The sequence below is a fragment of the Netta rufina genome, assembly GCF_964035555.1.
Source record: "Netta rufina genome assembly, chromosome: 24".
Taxonomy (NCBI): Eukaryota; Metazoa; Chordata; class Aves; order Anseriformes; family Anatidae; genus Netta; species Netta rufina.
The window spans coordinates 939,174-951,474 of NC_140148.1; the positions used below are offsets into that span (position 1 = coordinate 939,174).

Sequence of the window (12,301 nt, forward strand, 5' to 3'; positions counted from 1 at the left end):
GGCAGGCGTGCTGTAGCCACAAACCGGCTGCCCTGGCTGGCTGGGGCTGGTTCTGACTCCGGCGCTGTCCCTGCAGAGCGCATGGATGCAGATGGCTCGAGCCCCTTGGCTGCCTACCAAAGACAACACAGACATAGACGAGGTCTTCTCGTGTGCTCGGTAGAGGACTCCAGGGGGGACATACCAAGCAGCTGATATCATACTCTTCGGGGTGAAATGTTCAGGCCAGTTGGCAGGGTGAGAGGTGACCGACATGCCTGAAGCAAGCGGGGCCGCGGGCCGCTGCGGTGGTGGAGCGGGTCCCTCGGGAGCTCAGAACAGGCTGCAGTTGTTTCGCGTGACCGGAGGATTGGCTCGGGATGCAGATGCTCTCCTGCTGCACAGGCCTGGAGACAGGGACATGTGCCGGGGGGCTTCTCTGCTCAGCACAAGCCCATCAGTCGGTCTAAACCTCCCTCTCCTCTCCGAAGGGGAGCGAAGCCACGGCTGCATCAGGGGCCAGCTGCACAGAGCAGCAACGCCGGCTGCTCCCAAAGCCTTTCAAGTTAAAGCCGGGTTTGTTTGCACACCTCTACACCAGATGGTGATAAGGGCATCGCTCTGTTTTATGTTTGCACTTAAAGACACCTGCATTGTCCGTCCAATTCCAGCCCGATGGGGCTGAGCAGGCACCGCTGTGCCCCAGGCGGTTTGTTCAAGGGCTCTCTCCCAGCCCAGCACGTTTCAGGGCTGGCAGCTCACGCTGCTCTCTTATTTACTGTTGCCCTTGGTATATGCTGTGCTGTGCGGTTTCTTAAGCCCACATAAGTAAAAATAATCAAGTGCCTGTGATCAAAAAAGCCTTGAGGCAGGGAGCTGAATGTGTCCCTGGTGCCTCTCCTGTGCTCGTGGAGTTGTGAAGGCTGCGGATGTCACCTTCACGGCCGGGGGGAGGCAGCAACAATCTCAATGGTAACTCACAGCAGCAGCTCAGAGGTGTCCCCTCCTCACCCATTTTTCCAGGTGGAGCAGCAGAGGCACGGAGGAGGAATCTGCTCAGGAACCAGCTCTCCCACGCTTCGATCTGCCTGGAGAAGGGATGCTGGCTGTGCAGGACCCATGGAGCCAAGGCTCCTGGGTGTCCGCAGGGCTTCAGTCCTGCAGGGAAGCTTCTTGGGACGGGAGAGCAGAGGCAGCCAGAGAGCTTGTAAGCCTGCTAGCACAGCTGCTGCCCTTCTGGTCCTTCTGACAGCGCTGATGGACGAAGCCCAGCTCCAGCCGTGGCTCTCCGTGCCCAGCAGGGCGCTCGCAGCTGTGCAGGGGCAGTGAGGCCAGGCGGAGCTTTTGCTTTAGCTCCGGGGGTTTTACGTGAGAACCCTCGGTACAGAAAATCCCCTCCCAAAACCGGGGCATCGCCGTGGAGCTGCAGCTGCTGCCAGGACGGGGCTCGTGGCTGGAGCCCCCTGGTGCTGCGCTCAGGGCTCGGACCGAGCACGGCTGCACCCCCTTGGCCCATTTCTCCCCTCGCTGCCCGCACAGGCTCCCCCCTTGCAGCTCCCTCCTGCAAGCCCACAGGTAGTGAAGGTGCTGGGTGCCCCCGGGGGGGGGCAGCAGCAGCCCCCTGGCCCGATCGTGATCGCGTCCCCCCCCCCCCCGCGGTTGCGGCCATCTGCGGGGGCTCAATCACGGCGGCTGGCAGCAGAGCGGCGTCCCCCAGGGGTTAAACGTTAAAAAAAAAATAAAAATAATAAAAATAATTTAAAAAAGGAAAAAACAAAAAAGGAAAAAAAAAAAGGAAAAAAAAAAGGAAAAAAAAAGGGAAAAAAAAAAAGAAAAAAAAAAAGGAAAGGGGGGGGAACTCAATGTCCCTCCCCCTGCCCCCCCCGGTCTCTTCCGGCGGGGCGGGGCGAGGCGGAGCCGGCCTCGGGGGGGTGCCCGGGGGGGGGCGCTGGGGCCATGCTGCGGCTGGGGGCGGTCACGCTGCGGGTGCTGCTCGGGGGCCGGGCTCGGGCCCCCCCGGGGGCTCTGCGCAGCCCCGCGCTCTCCTCTGCCCCCTCCGCCCCCTCCTCCGCCCCCCCGCAGCCGCTGGTGGTGGAGCTGAAGGCGGGGAAGAAATACGCGTGGTGCTCCTGCGGGCACAGCAAGACGCAGGTCGGGCTCGGGGCGGGGGGAGGGAGCCCCCGCGACCCCCCCGATTCCCCCCAAATCCCCTCCATCCCCCTTTGACCCCCCCAATGTCCCCATACACAGCGCGGGGTCGCGACAGCGGGGAGCTGGGGAGGGGGGGGGGGGGGACGAGACGAGACGCGGGGTCCCTCGGGGCCGCTCGGGGCGGGGGCAGCAGCGGGACCCCCCCCCCCCATAGCGCGTCCCCTTCCCCCTTGTCCCCCGCAGCCTTTCTGCGACGGCTCGCACCGGACGGCGGCCCCCGGCGTGTCCCCGCTGCGTTTCACGGCCGAGGCAGACGGGGCGGCCCCGCTGTGCGCCTGCAAACGCACCCGCACCCCCCCCTTCTGCGACGGCAGCCACCGGGAGCAGGCGGCCCCCCCCGGCCCCCGGCCCTGAGCACGGCCCCGCTGCGGAAACTCGGCCCCGACGGGGGTCACAGAGGCTGGGAAACGAAACCCACCCCCCCCCCACCCCGGGACCGGGAGCAGCAGGGAGCTGGGGGGCACCACTCACTCCCCCCCCTTCCCAGGAGCTGGGTCCCTCAGACGCAGCCGGGTGACTGGCAATCTGCAGCATTTATTCCATGTACAAAGCTGTCGTTATACAAATGTTTAACCAATAACGATATATGGGCATCAGAGTATCTTACAGGACATTAAAACGCCGTACAGGATGCAAACATACAGAGCAGTTTGGTTTTGTACCATATAGGAAAAAAAAAGAAACAAAAACAACCCCCCCCCAGAGCCCCACACAAACCCCCCAGACCGAGGCGCTGCAGCTGCCTCCCTCAGTCCATTTTAGCCTATTTACAAGAAAAGGGGTGCCAAAACCAAGACGAACGCAGCCCCCCACACACACTTCGAGCCCCAGCCGGGGATGGGGAAGAGACAAAAAACAACCGGGGCCCGTCCCCAGCACCCCGCAGGCGGGGAGCCCGGGGCTGTGCTACAGCAAAGGTGCCTCCGAGTCCGTACTGGGGGTGTGCTGCTTAAAAACACACAGAACACAACAGGAACACCCCCCCGGTCCTGACCTTTGGAGCCGGGCTGTCCACGCAATTCCCGTGCCGCTTTCCTTTGGTTCTCACCGTGCCGCTGCCGGCTGCTGTCCGGGCGCTGCAGGCACTTGCTTGGTTTTTGTCACTCGTCCCCCCTCCCCAGCGAGGTGAGAGGGGAGATGAACCCCCAGGGTCTGCGCTCCCCGGGGCTCCTGTGCTTTTTTTTTTTTTTTTGTGGCTGTGAAGTTGGTCCCCTCCCCGGAGCGCACGGTGCCGGTGCTGCGCGGCTCCTGCCCGAACCAGCAGCGCCTTCCCACGCTTCCCCTCACCGAGCCTCCTGGCTAAAGGCACTGTAGTCATTTTTTTTTATTTTTTATTTTAAAATCCAATGTGGGGGCAGGAGGAAAGGGTGGGAAGGACAGAGGGGAAAAAAGCTCTGAAATGTGGCGAAGCTGTGGACATTTGCCAGGGGGCCGGTGGCGCGGGGGTCCCGTGGGTGCAGGTGGCTCCTGGCCCCGCGTCCCCCACCATGTAGCTGCCTGGCCACAGGCACACCCAGGGAGGTGGCAGCTCCCTTGGCAAGGAAAAATCCAATATTCACTGGGGCTTGTGCTCCTAAACCCCCCCGGTACAGCTGGCCCTTCAGCATCAGGGCCCAAGTGTAGTTTTTTTTAGCTGGGAATAAAAAAAGAAACTACTTACTGTGCAGAAAGGGAGGCGTCTGTGTAAGGCTTTGCTAGATCAGAGCCTGAAACAACGTCCAGAGACCACACAGGGAAAGCACAAAAGAAACAGAAACGTGCATGGCAAGGCAAAGCAGGGTGGGCAACACCGGCAAGGGACGCTCGGTGCCAGCAAGCGGCCATCGGCACCAGCTGGCTGCGGGCACCACGTTACTGAGCCTGGTGCAAAAAAAAAAACCACGGAAAAGCAAAAAAAAAACAACTCAGGGCACAGCGGGGCTGGGGGCACGCGGACACGGAGCAGCTCCCCCTCCGCTGCCAGAGCCCAGCGGAGCCGAGGCAGCCGGGGGCAGTTTTTGGCTTCTGTGCTTGGCCCTTACCTGTGCTTAGCCCTTACCTGTGCGTCCTGCAGGCCCTGCTCGCCGCCCCGTCTCTCTCCGAGCGGGCACGAGGGGAGAGGGGTGGGGAGGAGAAGGGAAAAGCGTTAGAGAGAATGAGCAGGGCAGGCGGCGGCGCCTGCGTGGCTCCCAGCTCCGGCATGCAGCTTCCATAAGTTAAAATTAAAAAAAAAAAAAAAAAGAAAAGAAAAAAAGCATTTAAAAATATTCAACCACATTTATGTGTCTTATTTGCATTTTAAATTAATCTGGTCAATCAATAGAAAATAAGTATGTATAATTTTTTTCTCCCTATGTACACATATATATTTATATATGTATATATATAATATATATAGATATATAAAACCCAGCCAGGCGTCCCTGTTTTGTTGGTTTTTGTTGGTTTCTGGTGTTTTTTTTCCCCTTTTTAGGTCAAGGCGGAGGCCGCGCTGCCATTGACAGTCGTTTTGCGGCACCGGCTGGCGGCGGGGGGCAGCGGGTGGCAGTTCGAGGAGGAGCCGTTGAGCGCGGGGCCGGGGCCGCTGCCGGCGGTGGAGCTGGGGGAGCCGTGGGACGGCGTCCCGGGGCTGGGCAGGGAGGACGAGGTGGCGGGCAGCGTGGCGGGGCTGTGAGCTTTGTCGCTGACCGACTCGCACTCGGAGGCGCCGCTGGTGTTGGTGCACTCGGAGGTGGCCGGCTGGGACAGCTTGAGCCGCTTGCAGGCGGGCTGGACGCGGTATTTCAGCGGCAGGGGCCCGTTCTGCAGGGGGGAGAGGGGCAGGAGAGCACCCGCGGGCCCCCCAGGAGCTGCGGGTGGGAGCTGGCCTCCAGGAAAAACCTCCCTAAGGCGGGGAGGCATCTGGGGGGTTAATTTTTTTGTAGATGCTCCATTTTTTAAGTTTTCCAATTGTTACATTTTCCAATGGCTAAGGTTTCCAATTGGTAGGTCTTCCAATTGTTAGGCTTTCCATTTTTAAAGTTTTCCAATTGTTAAGTTTTCCAATTGTTAGGTTTTCCAATTGTTAGGTTTTCCATTTTTTTAAGTTTTCCAGCGCCATGTGCCTTCACCTCAAGGAGCACTTTTCCAAGCTTTTCTCCAAGAGAAGCCCTGGCAGCTGCAGCCCGCGGCGGGGAAGGGGGCGGCTGCGCTTACCCTCCTCCAGGGGTAGATGTAGGCGATGTCCATCAGGGTGTAATACTCCCGCAGGGGTTCGTCTTCGTAGAGGACTTCCACCTGGCACAGAGGACAGCATCAGAGCCACCAAGGGGACATCGGGGTTTTGCTGAATGGGGCCTGCTGGGGCTCCCAGCGCCCTTCTTGCCAGCAGCCAGAGCAAACCCACAGCTGATGTAAAAAATCCTGATCCTTGAGGCTGCAAGGATGGGCCAGCAGGGACGGATCCTGCTCAGCACTCACCTGCCACCAATGCAAACCCCGGGCTACCGCAATATTTGGGAACAGGGGAGAAGCCGGGCACGCTGCCGGCAGGGGATGCGACACGGGACGGCCCCCCCCGGACCCGCACACCCCGCGGGGGGCTCGCGCCCACCTTGTACTTGCTGGGAACGTCCATCTTGTTGCGGAGGAACTTGGCCAGGTGCATGACCGTCATCGCGGCGGGACAGCGCAGGAACCGCACCCCGTTCTTCTGGGGACACAGCAAGGGGGAGGCAGGGGAGAGACATCGCTGAGAGCCCACCCGTGGGTGGGGGCAGCTCCCACCCTCCTCAGCAGATGGCCTGGGGGCGCCCCCCTGTCCCCCCACCATCCCGATGAGGCTGCGCATGGAGCTCCCCGTGCCTGGGCCCCACACGCTCACCTTGTCCTTCTCCAGGTCCCCGTTCTCGATGCTCCCTTTCTTCTCCTCCCTGGGGGGCAGGAAAGCAAATGCAGGACAAAGTCGCAGGAGAAGAAAGAAGGAAGGAGAAGTCAGTGCCCCAACCCCTCGGAACCACTGCCCCCATCGCCACGACCCCCTTGGAGGCCGCCCCTGGTGCCGGGGATGCCTCAGCCTCAGGCTCCGCTGGGTGGGTGGGAGCCCACGGCCGCAGCACCCATGGGAGATAGGGGACGGGGTGTGGGGCAGGGGGTGCTGGCTGCTGCCCCCCTGTCCCAAAGCCAAACCCCAGCCCAGGCAGCGGTTACCTCGTCCCTTCGTAGAACTCTATGGACAGGCTGACGATCTCGTCATCCGCCAGGTTCCCCTTGTCCTGCTCGGAGACTTCCCCGCGATCCTCGTTGGAGCCGTTGGGAACTGGGGGGCAGGAGGAGGGGGAGGCTGAGCCGCGGCCGGGGGCCGAGTGGGGCCGGGGGCGCCCCCCGGGCTGCCACTCACCCTCGGCCATGGGGTAGGCCGCGTAGAAGTCACGCCGCCTCTTCATCTCGTCTGCAAGAGAAGGGGGGAGGAAGGTGAAGGAAAACCCAGCACGGGGCAGGGGGAAAGGAGCAGGGGGGGCGCAGACCCCGGACCCACCGCCCAGACCCTGTCACTGTCACCAGGGATCGGTGCACGCAGGCGGCACGCAGCTTGGGGACCAGGCGCCCCGAGGGGTGGGATGGATTTAAAACCAACCCCAAACCCGTTCTTTCTCCCTCAGTTATAACCGTCCGTGCCCGTACCTTTGAAAAGCCCCGGGACCAGCTTGTACACGATATCCTGGAGGGTTTTGTCTGACCTGGGGGGAAACAAAAAAGAAAAGAGAGAGAAAAATCAGCCAGATTGGGACGTCTCCCCCGTCTCCCTCCGTGAAAAATCCCAAATTCTGGTGCCCGTCCTGCAGCAATAGCTCAGCCCTGCCCTGCAGGAGCAGCTGTGGGCCTGGAGCTCGGCGAGCCCAGCTCCCCCTGCACCCCCCCAAAGGGTTAACCCTGGAAAAAGAAAGAAAACATCTCAAAAATCCTCGTAATTGCCGAGGATGATGACAGCATCATTTTGGGGCCAGGATCCGTTTCAGTAGTCAAAACTATCACAAAAACACACCAAGAACTTGCAAAAAAAAAAAAAAATCTAAGATCAGCAAAATGCTTCTGCAAGTTTTAATTTGCATCTCGTTTTATCGCTGGGCTCAGACGCAGCTCACGGCCGAGGCTTTGCATTCCCCCTGCCGTACACATGGCAGGACAGAGCCAAATGCGAGCTGTTACAAACCAAAGTGAGTTTTTTTGGCTAAAATCTGAGCACCCCCAGGTAGGATCTCCAAAAGCACTCGAGCAGGAGGAGCTCAGGTCCCAGCCTCAGCACCAACCCTGGGGCTGGGGCTTTGCTCAAAGCCTTGGGTTCCGTCTCGCTGCAGGCAGGGCCCTTGGCAGCCTTTAAAAGCTGAATAAAAAAATCTCCAAAACAAAGCAAGAGCAGTGGGAATGGTGAAAAGTAAATTATATCTGCAATTATTTCCACTTTAATAATAAGGCCTTTATTTTAAAGGAAAACAAATGACCATAGCAGCTATTCACATATTATTTTTAGCCTAACCACGTCTTTCATCCCTAATTCCTCGGTGATGTCACTCCGGTTCACGAGGCCCCGCTGTGATTTTATTTATAATACATACCCAGAGAATTTGCTTTATAATTTACAGCAAGCTAATGAAAAAGCAACCTCTGCCGCTTGATTGGCAGCTTAATTACCAGCCGGCCGCTGCTGCTGCATGACTCAACCCCACTCAGCCCAGCGTGGCCGCACCGGGGGGCACAGGCGGGCAGCACCCCGGGCACGCTCAGCATCACGCCCAGCACCCATCGGTGCTGTGATTCACCCCCTTGGCCCCAAATCGCCCAAATGAGGGTGGCCGGGGGCAAGTGGGGTACCAAGGGGACCCTCGATGGCTGGGCTCGGGGCTGCCACGGCTCCTGTGCCGTGTTCCCGTCTGCGCACAGGCGGGGGGGGCTTTGGTGAGGGAGCCGTGGGAGCCGGAGTGTAAATATTTCATAGTGAACCAGAAAAAAAAAAAAAAAACATAAAGCGGAAAAAGTGTTACTACAGAAACGGATTTACATGGAAGAGGCTAAAAAAAAAAAGGAGGAGGAGGGAGGAAAAAAAAAAAAAAAGCGCCCAGTGATGTATTGCAGCCTTTCACGGTTTCTATGCCAACCACCTGCAGAGCCAATTCCGCCCCGATGGGACGTGTCTGCGTCCCCAGCCAGGCGCGGGCTGGCACGAAGCCCCTGTGCCACGGGCACGGCTTCACCTGCGCCACCACCAGCCCCCCCGGTGCCCCCCCAGGGCCACGGCACCGTCCCCACGGGGCGCAGCGCCGGGAGCTGCAGCGCACGGGTGGCCGCAGGTCACAGCGGGGGTGGTGTGGGGCAACCCCTGCAGGCACCCAGGCAGCCTCTCCTGGGGGGGACACCCCCAGTGCCGATCCCTTGGTAGTGGGCTCGGAGCCCCCCCCCCTGCTCACCTGATGCTGAGGAGGGGCCTGGTTTTGTGCACCTGGACATCACACATGGGGCAGTACTTGTTGGTCTCCAGGTAGCGCACGATGCAGGTTTTGCAGACTGCAGGGAGAGACGAGACCTGAGCAAACGGGGAGGGGGGAAAAAAAAAACAAAAAACAAAACCACCAGCCCCACGCCACGCACTGACCCGGGGCAGGACCCTGCTGCCCCTGGCCACAGCCCTGCTGCGGCTTGGGCACGGCCGGGCCGGGGCACCCATGGGTGCAGCGGGGCTGGGACACTCACAGGAGTGCAGGCACTCCACGATGGTGGTGGCGTCTATGAAGTAGCCGCCGCACAAGGCGCACATCAGGTGGGGGTTGAGCTCGGTGATCTTTATCCTGGTGGTCCTGTGCATCTTGGAGCAGCGCCGCGGCGGATCCTCCCTGGAGGGAAATCCCCAAAACAGCCGCTCGGTGCCAGGCCAGGACCCGCAGGAGCAGCCTCCGAGGGACAAATCCAGCCTGGGGGTGCTGGGGCTGCCCCAACCCCGCACCCCACAGCCCTGGGGGGCAGGAGCAGCCCCCACGCACAGCCCCACGCAGCCCCCACCCAGCTCCCTTGGATGCGAGTTCGCATCTCCTGGTCCCCAAGTGGGTCCTGCCTGCAGCTCCTCGGGCTGTGCACACACAGACACACACGTGCACACGCACACACCCGCACGCACGAGCATATTTTGGGTGTGTTTGGTGAAAATGGCATTTCCAGCCACCGCCTCGTGGTTTCTATAGAAACCCCATGGGATTGGGGCCGGCCACCTGCCCGTGGCCAGGAGCGCACGCGGGCACCTGGGGAGGGCTGAGTGTGCAAGGCCGGGTGTGCACAGCCAGGTGTGCAAAGCTGAGTGTGCAAAACCGAGTGTGCAAGGCCAGGTGTGCAGACGGGGCCTCGGGGTGCAGGCATTGTGCCCCCACCAGCACAGGGGGCCGCGGGGAGTCACTGCCTGCGCTCTCCCCTGCCTGCTCCGGACCCTACGATGGGAGCCGGCGGAGCCGGGCCCCAAAATCGCTGCAGTTTTCCTGTTTCTACGGCAACCCCGATACCTGGAGCGGAGCCAGAACCTTATTACAACCAGCCGAGGCGGGGAGAGGGGAGAACAAGCCCCGGGTTTGTGTCAATGAGCGTGGGCAGAGCGGTGGCAGCGCCAGGGTGTGCCGGCGGCGCACGGCCCCCCCCGGGTACGCACACGGGGCCCTCCCCGCGCAGCCCCACGTGCACGCAGCTGGAGGCACACGCACACACCTGTGCCCCCCCCCGTGCACACCGGGCTTGCAGCGGTGCCGACACCAAGCCAGTCCCCTCACAAGCACCCCAACACCCCAAAAAAACACCGTGCCACCCCGCCAGCCCCACAACCGCTGCCGTATGGGGATGGGTTTGGGGCAAATCCTGTGCCCAGGGAGAAAATGGGGCGCGGAGGGGGCTGCGTGTGCAGGGGGTGCTCGGGGCTGTGTGTGCAAGGCCAGGGCCGTGTCAGGCGCGTGTCCTGGGGAAGCCACCCCGCGTGCCGCCCCCTCCTCGCACTCCAGGCTTCTGGGTTTCCGCGCAGGGTCCCCGGAGGCAGGTGCACGGGGACGCCGTGGGGACAGGGATGGGGACGCTGCGGGGACGGGGACCACAAGGACACTGCAGCTGCCCCAGCACGGGGACAAGCGGAGCCCCGGGGGGGGGCTGGCAGTGGGGCTGGGGGCACTGGGGCGGGCGGGCAGCTCCAAACCCCGGGGGTCGGCGCTGGGCACCCCCAGGGGACCCCCGGGTGCCACCCCCAGGGGACACGCGGGTGCCCTGCCCCCGGCTGCCCCCGGGCAGGTGCCCCCGACCCCTGCAGCCCCAGGTGAGGGGGGGGGGCACCGGCAGCCCCCTGCTCCCCCCAGCCCGGGGAACGCCAAGTGGGACGGGGGGCGCGCAGCTGCCCAGGGCTGCGTTTTGGGTGGGTTTCGATGTTTTTGGTACTTGCAGCCGCCAATGGCGGCCCGGGTCTCCCCGGGAAGGGGGGGCCGGGAGGTGGTGGTGTGGGGGGGGAGCCTGAGCCACCGGCGCAAACCGGTTTTAATAAACCCGGGTGATAACAGCCGCGATTTCCTGCCGCGGGGGCGAACAAAGCCCCGGACCCCCCCCCGGACCCCTGCCCGGTGCTGGCGGAGCGGCTCCCGCCGCCTACCCCGGGATCGCGCCCCCCCCCCCGGGTTTCCTCCCCCCCCCCGGGTCCCGGCTCTCGGGGTCTTTTGTCTCCGTGGGCGGTGGCCGGGCACGGCGCCCCCCTCCCCAAAACCCCCGCCTGGGGAAGGGCGTTTCAAAGTCACCGCTAACTTGGAGCCTCCCGGCCGCCCCCTGCCCGCGGGACCCCCCCCCCCAACCCCGGTGCTGCCCTCGCTCTCCCGGCGGCAGCGGAGCCCCCGCGGCCCCCAGACGGGACCCCCCGCCCCTCCCGGGGTCCCGGCACGGCCGCGGGGGGGGGGGTGACACCGGCACGGGGCAGCCACCGCGGGGCGGAACGGGCCGGGTTTTTTTGGGGGGGGGGCACGGACACGCGGGGGCGCGCGCGGGCACAGCCCCCGGCCCGCGACGGGACGGGAACCGGGACACCCCCGGGCACGGGCACGCGCAGGGCACGGCCACGGGCACGCGCTCCGCGCCCCCCCCACCCCCCCCCGCTGCTCGGTGCCCGGGGGGGGGCGTTTGGGGCCCGGGGAGGGGGCGGCGGCGGCGGCGGGGAGCCCCCGGTGCCCCTTTGTGCTCGGCGCCGGCTGACAGCCCACCCGGGGGGGGGGGCCCTGGGGCTGTCACCGGTACCCGGTGATGGGGGGGGGGTCCACCGGAGGGTGGTGGTGGTGGAGGGGGGGGTGGCCGCCCCCCCGGGCCGACGGCGGCACAAAGCGGGGGGAGGCGGCCATCCATCGGCCATCTTGAACGCGGAGAGAAAAGGGCGATGGGGGGGGGGGGCCCGGCGGGGGGGGGGGGGGGGCGGCGGGGCCCGGCGGGGGGGGGCCCGGGGCCCCGTCCCTACCTGGTGGCGGCGGGGGCACCGCGGCCGCCCCTCCGCTGCGCTGCCCCCGGCTGGGCTCGGCGCGGCGCGGCTGGGCTCAGGCGCGGCGCTGCGGCCGGGGCCCTTTTTTTTTTTTTTTTTTCTTTTTTTTTTCCTCTCTCTCTCTTTTTTTTTTTTTCTCCTCTTTCCCTCCCTTCCTCCTCCTTTTTTTTTTTTTTATTTTTTTTCCTCCTCTTTTTTTTTTTTTTTTTTAATTTTTTTTTCCCTCCTCCAGCCGCCGCCAGGCCCCGCCCCGCCGCACGTGATCTCATTCCTTTGGGGGTGTTGCGGGGAGGGGGGGGCCCCGTTCTCGGTCCCTCGTTGCCCCCCCCCACCTCCCCGGCCCTGCCTCCGAGGGGGGGGGCACCGAGACAGGGCCCCCCCTGCGCCCCCGGGGGACCCGGGCGCGGCGGTGCCTCGGTACCTGCGAACGGCCCCAGTGCTTCCACCCCCCCTCGCTGTGACCCCCCCATTCTGTGCGACCCCCCCCCAGTGCTCGGGGAGAAAAGAAAATTGCCCCAAATGCGCTGGAATGGGCCCCAAAGCCGGGCCGGGGTGGGGGTGCCCAGCCCCGCAGCACCGAGCGCTCCCCGCGCCCCCCACCCCGGCGGCACCGCCCGGGGAGAG

General features: G+C 63.3%; 2 protein-coding genes across 2 annotated transcripts; one reads left to right on the forward strand and one right to left on the reverse strand.

Moving 5' to 3' along the window:
• Positions 1–1,716: 1,716 nt before the first annotated feature.
• On the forward strand, positions 1,717–2,810 carry CISD3 (CDGSH iron sulfur domain 3). The gene is made up of 2 exons (XM_084301280.1): positions 1,717–2,130; positions 2,374–2,810. The coding sequence occupies exons 1-2, from the start codon at positions 1,936–1,938 to the stop codon at positions 2,542–2,544; spliced, it is 366 nt and encodes a 121-aa protein (XP_084157406.1). The 5' UTR covers positions 1,717–1,935; the 3' UTR covers positions 2,545–2,810.
• Positions 2,811–2,996: 186 nt separating this feature from the next.
• On the reverse strand, positions 2,997–11,901 carry PCGF2 (polycomb group ring finger 2). The gene is made up of 10 exons (XM_084301279.1): positions 11,657–11,901; positions 8,896–9,035; positions 8,613–8,709; positions 6,832–6,887; positions 6,548–6,598; positions 6,358–6,466; positions 6,032–6,080; positions 5,762–5,860; positions 5,365–5,445; positions 2,997–4,971 (listed from the first exon to the last, which is right to left on the reverse strand). The coding sequence occupies exons 2-10, from the start codon at positions 9,005–9,007 to the stop codon at positions 4,639–4,641; spliced, it is 987 nt and encodes a 328-aa protein (XP_084157405.1). The 5' UTR covers positions 9,008–9,035; positions 11,657–11,901; the 3' UTR covers positions 2,997–4,638.
• Positions 11,902–12,301: the final 400 nt, after the last annotated feature.

Coding starts and splice junctions, on each gene's coding strand:
- CISD3 (XM_084301280.1), top strand. CDS start 1,936: ATGCTGCGGCTGGGGGCGGTCACGCTGCGGGTGCTGCTCGGGGGCCGG. Junction 2,131..2,373: donor GCGGGCACAGCAAGACGCAG/GTCGGGCTCGGG, acceptor TGTCCCCCGCAG/CCTTTCTGCGACGGCTCGCA.
- PCGF2 (XM_084301279.1), bottom strand. CDS start 9,007: ATGCACAGGACCACCAGGATAAAGATCACCGAGCTCAACCCCCACCTG. Junction 6,081..6,357: donor GAGTTCTACGAAGGGACGAG/GTAACCGCTGCC, acceptor CCTGCCCCCCAG/GGAGGAGAAGAAAGGGAGCA. Junction 5,861..6,031: donor GGGACCTGGAGAAGGACAAG/GTGAGCGTGTGG, acceptor CTGTGTCCCCAG/AAGAACGGGGTGCGGTTCCT.